At 30.3% G+C, this 10,123-nt stretch overlaps 3 protein-coding genes across 3 annotated transcripts; 1 reads left to right on the top strand and 2 right to left on the bottom strand.

Moving 5' to 3' along the window:
• Positions 1 to 395: 395 nt before the first annotated feature.
• Positions 396 to 1,127, bottom strand: LOC119663341. The gene has a single exon (XM_038072954.1). The coding sequence runs from the start codon at positions 1,125 to 1,127 to the stop codon at positions 396 to 398; it is 732 nt and encodes a 243-aa protein (XP_037928882.1).
• A 4,991-nt stretch (positions 1,128 to 6,118) lies between these two features.
• On the top strand, positions 6,119 to 8,427 carry LOC119663342 (anaphase-promoting complex subunit 7-like). The gene is made up of 5 exons (XM_038072955.1): positions 6,119 to 6,345; positions 6,396 to 6,897; positions 6,962 to 7,620; positions 7,673 to 7,953; positions 8,008 to 8,427. Exons 1-5 carry the CDS (start codon positions 6,274 to 6,276, stop codon positions 8,258 to 8,260), a joined length of 1,767 nt encoding a protein of 588 aa, XP_037928883.1. The 5' UTR covers positions 6,119 to 6,273; the 3' UTR covers positions 8,261 to 8,427.
• Positions 8,289 to 8,968, bottom strand: LOC119663343 (DNA polymerase epsilon subunit 3-like). Its single transcript, XM_038072956.1, has one exon. It carries the CDS (start codon positions 8,864 to 8,866, stop codon positions 8,492 to 8,494), a length of 375 nt encoding a protein of 124 aa, XP_037928884.1. The 5' UTR covers positions 8,867 to 8,968; the 3' UTR covers positions 8,289 to 8,491.
• Positions 8,969 to 10,123: the final 1,155 nt, after the last annotated feature.

The raw sequence follows: 10,123 nt of genomic DNA, 5'->3' as shown, positions 1-10,123 counted from the left end.
TCTTCCAACTTCTTTAATGCTGCTTCCATCTTAAGTTTTAGTGCAAAAGGCACTTGTCGATATCGAAGAAATTAAGGTTTGCTTGAAACTGACATTTGTAACTTCACAGGATTTCCCTTGTAATCTCCAAGATTTCCATCAAAAACTGAACTGAAGTTCATCACTTCTATTGGAATAGTTGATTCTATATTGCATAAATTGCTGGTTATACTAATTCTCAAATTGTTGAACCAATTTCAACCAATTAGAGCCGGACCATCACCCGCTGCTACTAATAACTTTAGTTTCTTTATGACATTCCCAAACGAGACTGGTACTTCTGATTCTCCACTCAGTTTAAGATTTTTTTCTGTTCCCCAAGTTCTTAATTGTACTTGACTTAATTTGGATTACTTTTAGCGAACATTGACAATAAATAAAAGATTTACTCTGTTTAGCCTTCTCCAGCTATTTATTGCTGGCTTTTTGGTTTTTGCTTTTTTTATGCAAACTCTCTCAATATGTCCACGCTTTTTGCAATAATAACATTCCGCGTCTTTAAATTTGCACTGATCTGACTGATGATTTCCTCGACAACGATAACAATTCTGAATATGGTCTACTGGAGCACGAATATGTTTTACCTTGTTGCTTGAAATTTTATTCAAACCTGGCAGGCTGGCTGACGTTTTAAGTTCCATCGCATTTTTTTGTGCTGGTTCTGATGCAATAGCTTCCTCCAGCGCTATTTTTAATGTTAACTGGTCATTCGCCAGAAGCCGCTTTTGTAAATTCCCGTCGCGTATGCCACAGACTAATCTGTCTCGTAACATTTCATCTAAATCATTGAAATTGCAGTCTTGGCTCAATTTCCTTAGCGCTGCCAAAAATTTGGTAATTGATTCGTCTTCTTTTTGATCCCTCCTATAAAATTTAAAACGTTGAATTATTATATTAGCTGCTGGACAAAAATGACTCGTCAATAGTTTAGTTGCCGCATCAAATGTAAATTTCTCATCTAATATGTTAACCGGTGTGGCAACCGATTTTAATATTGTTTCCATCCCACATGAAGCTAGAAAGATAGCTTTTTTCTTTTTTGCATCTGTAATATCATTAGCAAAAAAGAAAAATTCTATTTGTTCCATATACGTCGGCCATTTTCCTGACGCCACGTTAAATTAGCTTAAATCTCCGAAATTCTTCGCCATCATTTGACATTTTTTAAAAATAGTCTGCCCACAAGAAATGTTATATAGTTATATAGATTTACAATTTAATAATAATAATAATAATAGTTTATACGGCATGGCACGCTTACTCCTTTGATCACAACGACGAACAACAACGCACTTCGTATTTTACCTTTTTTACCTATTTCTTTATACAGGGTTGCCATGATCGAATATACTACATTCCCAAACAATTTGCTTGGGAAAGAATTTGTGCAAAAGTGGGGAAAAAAACTCCCATTCCCATATTATTCAGAATAGCAAACTTGGAAATATGGAACAAACGCCCATTCCCATGCAATTCAGAATAGGGGTGATTAACTATTTAATTTATACAAAATGTAATTTGCTTGCATTATGTACACATATGCAAGATTTACTATTTGCCAAAAAAGAAAATTTGACAGATTGCAACAGTGACGCCAATGTCTCGCTTAGCGGATATAGGCCAGCATGCATTCCTTTTAATTCTGTATTCAAAGAATTGGAATTTAAAAATAAAACACTGACATAAGTAAATTTTTGTAGGTACTCTCGATGCAGAGAGAAAAAAGCAAGTTGTTTCACGGATTTTTTAGATGTTGTAAATGCAGCAACAGTTTCTTCTGAAGATTCGAGCAATAGTGAAGAAGAGCAGGTAAAATGTAAAAACTTTGAAGCAACTATAGAATCCATGAGCAAAATAGATTTTAAAAATCACTTCAGATTACGACGAAATACAGCGGAAGTAAATATATGTTGAGGTATCCGTGATTAAATTACAAATTTAATATATTTCTATTGTGCTTCTCAGAATCGGAGTATTTGTCTGATACAGATTGTAGTGGTATTAAATGTGTAAGCAGAAAGTCTGTCTAAATATATCTTTGATACGTTGGTAATATGATAACTTATAGCCAATTAGGAAATCTCTTTAAAGTCTCAGTTCCTGCGGCATGTTCAACAATGAAAACTGTTACTAAGTTTTTGATAAAATAAAATAAATAGTATAAATTGTTATGTTTTGATAATTAGTAGTCAAGTGTTATGTTTTGACAATCAGCAAAAATAACATAATACAAGCAAATTACGTTCTGTATAAAAATAAATAATTAACATAGATTCAAAATTTAAAAAGATTATAAATAACCCACAAGCTAAGGCTTTAAATTTTTTATATTTCGTTTAAGATTTGGAAATTTATTGTTAATTTCTTATGTTAAGAAGGAATCAATAAAAAATGAAATAAAAAAAAAATGGCTCAAAATTAAAATGAATACAAAATTAAGAATTATGGGAAAAATGCTGAAAATTTCAAAATAAAACACTAAAATTTTTTTTTTCCATTTTTCCAATTTATGAAATTTTTGAATTCTGTTTAAATTTTTATTTACATATAACTTTTGACATATGATTGCAATATTCGTTGGAATTTTCAATGAAGGTTCACAATAGTTCGCTTATTGCGTTAGCAACACTCATTTTTCACTGGCCGATGTGTGTGTCCAGTATACATATACGGGCTGAGGTACAGAAAATAGTGTTGTTGTTTTGCGTACATTTCGGCCAGTATAGGCCAGCAACTCACTGTTTTTTTTGCCGTACTTGCGAGCTATCGAAAAGGCCTGATGTTTATCAAACGGACGAACTAAAAATTTACAAAACATTTCCCGTTTAAATCTTACTTCATTTTATAACAATAAATTATGTGAAAAAGGTGTATTTCTTTTAATTAAACTTATATGGCGCTTACACTGACCGAAAATGGCTCATTAAACCTTACAATATAAACAGAAAACAAATTTTTTACTTCGATTAAGTACTAATGATACAGAAATGCTAACTAATAATACGCATCATTGGTGAAGGATGCGTATTAGTGGCGAATGCGCATCCTCACGCATAAACAGATTTTTCGAAATTAAATTTTAAAAGTTAGCCTACACAGAGAAATACAATTCATCATTCACCATTTAAGTACTGTCGTATAAAAAAAAATTCGTAGTAGCTTCGGTTTTTGTTATTAATAATTACACATCAAAACGGTATTTAATGATATTATATCAAAATTATTTGAGAAGCTGTTATGTTTTGCACGCTCAAAAAGTTATTAAGAAAATATATCATTATATAAGAAATATTTAAAACTGTTTTCTTTTTATTTTATAAAAAAATTCGTTTCTACAAAAGTTTCGTTAACGAACAAAATAAAAACCTGTAAAATTCATATGAAAAAAGCAGTAAAAATTAAGAACTTATTGAATATATATTACATGATTAGCCAACTAAACGGATTTAAATGTTTATATATATATTTATCAAATTTTCTTTGTTACAACACATATTTTGTTTATATGATGCGATATTCTTTGATATTCTTTAAAACAAAGAATACCTTACAAGAACGGCAACTCCATTGTGAACTAAAATTTGTTTTTTCGCACAACAACAATTTGCCGTAGAGCTCTTGAAAGGGTTAGTGAAAAGTGCACTAACACCAGCTGAAATCATTGAAATTTTTCACCTTTTCACCTTTTTCCGATGCTTCGAGTACTTTTGAGAACTGAATATTTCAAAAAGTTTACCATGAAGAGTGTAAGAAAGAGTGTGGTTTTGTTTTTTGGTTTTGATTTTTTGAGAGTAATATAAAATTTCGTTGCGCCAAATCATACAAAATTTACTGCGCAAATATTTAACAAAAAGTAGTTAAAATTTTGCAAACACTTTAATAGCAGTTACCAAAAAATAGGTATAGCACAATTTTTATACCAAAAATTAAAAAATATACGTCCATATGTTTGCTGTCAAAACTGCAAAACAGACAGTATTTTAACTCTTTTTATAAGGGTACGCATGTATTTCCCGTTAAAATTTTTTAATAGGGTTCTGAATACACCTGACTATAGGCAAAAGCTCTTGCGTGTAACGCATTCAAAGGCTTAGTTTTCCACATGATATTCAGTTGACTTTTACATATAAATTAAATTTTTATTTTAATAATTTTTTTGCTTTTAGTTTATGTATATTTAAATTTGCAATTAATTTTTAAAAGTATTGTAATTATTATTCTGTTAATTTTGTATTTGTAAAAGTCTGTAAAAAATTATAACCAATATATAATGGTGGATATGCCTCTTGGGGAACCGGCACATAAACTCGGTAACGCACCTTTATGCATACCTCTTGGGTGGTGTGGAAAATGCATACCAAATCTTGAACTTTGGTCGAATAAACTACATAGCTAAATAAACTAAATGTAGAAATAGGAAAATACAAGGGATGTAAAAAATTTGTTATAGTTCTTTTTTTAAATTTCCACACAATAATGATGAAAGAAAATAAATTTTCATTTAAGTTCTATGCATATTTCTAATATAACAGTTTAGTGAAAGTATTTTACTATTTATTTTAAAATATTAGTAGGTGTGCATTTTATGTTCACATTGAGATAAAAATATTTAAAACATAAACATAAGGCGCTACATGATAATAATCATATCCCAAATAAATTTATGTTTTTAAGGTCATTTAAATTCTGAAGAAAATATTCATATATTCTATACATAATCAACACAAATAAAATAAATATGTTTTTAATTTTTATATTATGTAAAAATTTATAATATTCATCAAACAGATGAACTAAAAATGTATAGCATATATCTCGTTTAAATCTTGCATTAATTCTGGTAAATAATCAAGTCTATTTCATTTTATAACAATAATAAATTATGTAAACAACTTGTACTTCTTTTAATTAAACTTAGCTAATATTTTTAAATACTTTAGTATTTATATATAAATATATTTTATAATCATAATATAAAATTAAAATTTGTCAATATTAAAATTTAAAAATTGTTAAATTTTATATAAAAATATATCTTCATAAGAAAAACTCATAAATCCGACAATGAATGCGCATGCACCCACTCTTATCAATAGATTTTTCGCTACTGATCACACAGTAATGTACGTAAATTAATAATAAATATTATTCACCACATACATTTAGAGCGGATGCGCGCACATCCTCCCTTATCAACAGATTTATTGTTACTAATCAATTAGAAATGCATGCAAGGCAATAATACGTACCACACATTTAAAGATAATGCGCGTACACCCTTCCTCATCAACATATTTTTTGGCACTAAATTTAAAAATTAAGTCTTCGGAGAGAAACACAATTTATCATGGATCACTTAAGTGCTGCCGTATAAAAAAGTGAATTGGTAGTAGCTTCAATCTTTGTTATTAATTTCACATCAAAACGGTATTTAATGCTATTATATCAAAATTGTTTTTGAAATAATGTTTTACAGGCTCAAAAAATATATAAGAAAATATAACTCACTAAATAAGAAATATTCAAAACTGTTTGTTTTTATTTAATTAAAAAATTTGCTTCTACAAAAGTTTGTTGCCAAACATTATAAATTAAAATACTATAAAATTCATATGAAAAAAGCAACAAAAATTAATTTACTGAATATATATTACATGATTAAGTAAACTAAGCTGATTTAAATTAATTGATTCAAATTATTATATATTAATTTATAAATTTATTTATCATATATTATTTGTTACAGTATATATTTTGTTTACGTAATGTGATATTATTAACCAAATAAGGAAGCATAAGTTTTTTATATTACTAAAAAGTTAACATATGATTAGCAAGTAGCAGCAAACTATTATACTGCAACCCCGAAAAGAGAACAATTTGATGTTATCGTGGTAAGATCACATGTATTTAATACGTGTGCCGAAATGTTATAAAAAATAAGTTTTCAAAAACAATTTCAAATGCACTCTCACGAAGTGGGCGGAGTTTCCGTTCTTGTAAAGATATTCTTTGCTTTAAAATCAAAGAATTCGTTTAAACGAATTCTATTGTGAATAGTTTTGTAATTTACGAAATTGACAGATCTTATTTGAGTAAACTAAAATCACTGGAATTGAGAACTGAAGTTAATTTAATATAAACAAATTAAGGAATATCGAATAAGTGTTTTAATTTGTATTAACATAAAACCATCTTCTGATTTTTTTAAAATAATCTTTGGTGTTTTAAAACATGGAAACAGTACTTTTTGCAAATATCAAGAAATTGTATGATAATGAGCTTTATTCCTGTGTTATTCCAACGGTATAGTTATTTCAATATCAATTTGTTTTCATCTAATATTAATGTTTCAGGCAAGTCTGTTGAGTACTTTGTTGCAAAATGATCGCACAATTGCTACACCGGAGTTAGAATACCAGTTGTTACTTTACAGTGGCAATTCATATTACCAAGAAAGGCGGTACTTTCGGCTGGCAGCCAAGCAATTAGATGCGGCTTTATTACTACGTAAAGCTATGGTTCGTTGTAAAAATGTACATCTTCCATCTATAGAAAGTACTTATAATCACTTTAGCGAAGTAGAGACACGTTATCGTTTAGCTATATGTTATCGCGAAATGGGAGAACAAAATTTGGCAACTGCAGCATTACAAGCGGTGCCACAAAAAGCGCGTACTCCGAAAATTAATATGATGCTGGCTAATTTTTTACATTATAGTCGCTCTGCTAATACTTCTGAAGCGGTACTTTCATATAAGGATGTTTTAAGAGAATGTCCATTAGCACTAGATGCAATAGAGGAACTGCTAAAGCTAGGAGTTGATGGAATCGAAGTAAACTCACTTATTGTGAATGGTGTGTTTTGTTGAAAAATTTAACTAATAAATATACTTAAGTTATTTTATTTTTATTTTGTTAGCGAGTTGTGTGCCCAAAAATATAGAATGGTTAAGTAACTGGATTAAGGCGCATGCACAAATGTTTGGGCGCAAACATCTAGAAGCGTCCAAAACGTTTCAGTCTATTAACGAAAATACGAAATTTCATCAAAATGAACAATTACTTACTTTAATAGGAAAATGCTTATACTACCACGGCAGTTTTCCACAAGCACAACATTATCTAGAAACCGCTCTCATGATTAATCCTTATAGTATGGACGCTCTTATGCCGTTGGCTGTAGTATATGAATATAACCAAAAATTACAAGAGTTGGATAAATTAACTGCACAACTTACAAATATTAATGAATTTTCATCAGGTCATTGGTTTGTTCTCGCTCAGTGTTTTTATGGTGCAGGAAAATTGGAAAAAGCTTCTTCATTTACACATAAAGCCATATCTGTTGATTCTCGAAATACAGAAGCTTGGTTGTTACGTGGAAAAATTTGTTTGCAATTAAAGCGTCATAAAGATGCTATTTCCTTCTTTAGAGCGGCACAATGTTTGGCAAATTATAGATTTGAAGTATATAAAGGGCTTTTTCACTGTTATGTAGGTTTAAGGCGTCTAAAAGAAGCACAAACAATGTGTGCCCTAGCTGTTCGCTATTTTCGAAACTCACCAAGAAGTTATGTTGTATGTATCATGTGCTGTTAAACCAATTCTTGACTTAATACTGAATTCTTAGATGTTTGCTCGTACATTATTTCATTCAACAAATCCATTGGCTAAAAAAAGTGCGAAAAAGTTTGTATCAAAAGCATTGGAGATCGATGAACATTATGCGCCTGCTGTTGCTCTAATGGCTGAAGTCTGTCAAGCGGAAGGGGAAACACAGCAAGCAATTGCTATGCTTAAGAAGCAGGTAGTAAGTTATCCTCATCACAAGCTTTTTACAATGCTAGGTGATATATTAAGCTCTGAAAAAGATCTTAATGGCGCATTGGAGTATTACACAATTGCTTTAAGGTAGTTGTTTTGTTTTAACTTAGTTTCAATTTCTATTATTAATCCATTTTATAGCATGGAACCACAGTACCATAGAGCAGTAGATGGCGTAAATGCATTAGGACAAGCATCACGATCATCTGCGAAAGATAGTGACGCAATAAATAATTCAATGGCACAAGATGAAGAATGGCCTATAGAATGCGACGAGCCGTCCATGGAAGGAGTGGAGTTATCATCGCCAGCTATTGCCCATGATGCCGATGGCGAATCAGATACGTTTTCAGACCCATTTTGGCAAGATGTTGATGCTGAACTAGTAACTTAAACCAATGTATAAAAAAATAAAACAACTGTTTACTCTATCGATACTAGTATTTCACATATATTTCTCATGTTTATTTCACAACTAATATTCAATACTAATTTTTACTTTAAAAATTACTAACAATACGTTACACAAAATAAATCTAAGAATGGTATATTTGAAAATAATTGATCCAGACTCTTCCTTCCTTTTAAAAAAAGGAGAATCTACTGTTAACATCAATTAAGCACTTCAATCCTTGTTTCCATCGTCAGTCACTAGTTTTTCATCTGACTCAGCTGAAGTATTTTTTTTTGCTTTTATTTCTTTTTTGTCTTTAACTAACTTCCTGTACGCTTCTAGATCTTTCGTAAGTTGTGGTACAAAAGACTCGAACTCCAATTGCGACAAAGCATACAATATATTTGCAGCTGTTATCGTTTTGTGATTTTGTTTATGGGCCAGAGTAGTTGAAGTTGATGTGAGATAAATTACAAATACTGATGCAGCACGAGCAATGGCTTGACGAGCTTCTTTACTAACATTAGATCCCTCAGGTAAAGCATCTTTTATTAATCGCGCAACAACAGCATTAGGAAGATTTAAGTCTTCAATTCGCTCTACCATATTTTCTACAGAATTCCCGCTTAACAATTTGTGCAAATTTTCAAAGTCTTAAAACAAACGCAGTCTCGAGAACAAAATTGATTTCAAGTTGCCATATCAAAAAAAAATTTAATCAAAGAAAACCTTTAAAGAATGGAAACTATTAAAATATTGTGTAAATTTTCTTTTAAAAATCCATTTTCTACAGCACATTGTTTTGTCAACAATTGTGGTAATGTCATTCGCGTAAGTTCTTTTCAATTTTGTAATTTACAATGAAAATGACAGAAAACTCGAGTAAAATTTATTTTGTTCGAAGACAATATTAAATAAATCTGTTTATTTACGTTTTTCATATTGTAAATTTGTGTTCTTTCAACAATTTTATTTAATAAAGAAGTAAAAATATAAACCATCTCCAATCTACTTAAGGGAAAAAAATTCGAATGAGCTCTTAAAGAAGATGACATCCCTTATCGGCGATAAACATTTCTACGCGATTCCACTTTTGAAAGGAAATGTTCATGAAACAAAAATCCAAATAAATGACGAATTTAACTATAGAAAGATTATAAAGTTCTTTGATGCCAATAACAAAAGCTACTACACCTATCAGTTAAAAAGTAGCAAAGGTTTAAGTGTGGTAATAAAAGGTATAGAACATTTCGTACCGAAATCTGATATAAAAGCAGCATTGGCAGAAGCCGGATTCGAAACAAAGTCCATCTCTAATACTAAAAATAAAAATAAAATACCTCAACCAATATTTAAAGCAGAACTTGAGCCAAACGCAAAAAAACTCACCAAAGGAGAAATGCATCCAATTTACAATCTTCGCTATCTTTTACATCGAAGGATAACAGTAGAAGAACCCTTCAAAAAGAAAGATCCAGTACAATGCACTAACTGTCAATAATTTGGTCATACTAGAACCTATTGCACATTACCCAGTGTATGTGTAATATGCGGAGACCTACACAAATCCTCCATATGCCCAAAACCTAAGGAATAGGCAAATGCAAAAAAATGCAGCAATTGTAGCAAAAACCATACAGCAAATTATAGGGGTTGTACTGTATTTGTTGTAGTTAAGCAGAAAACTCTTCCCAAAAATCAATCAAGTAATGTGCCACCCAAAAATTACTTCTATGAACAAATAAGCATTGCCTTTAGTGAAAAAATAAATAGAAATAATAAATAGAACAATGACGACTCGAAATACGAATAATTAACGAAATCAATCGTTGACAGTTAACTGAAAATTTCGTATGTACTTCC

The sequence above is a fragment of the Teleopsis dalmanni genome, unplaced genomic scaffold (genome assembly GCF_002237135.1).
Source record: "Teleopsis dalmanni isolate 2A unplaced genomic scaffold, ASM223713v2 unscaffolded_contig_0312, whole genome shotgun sequence".
Lineage (NCBI taxonomy): Eukaryota > Metazoa > Arthropoda > Insecta > Diptera > Diopsidae > Teleopsis > Teleopsis dalmanni.
This window is presented reverse-complemented; position numbering and strand designations above follow the sequence as displayed.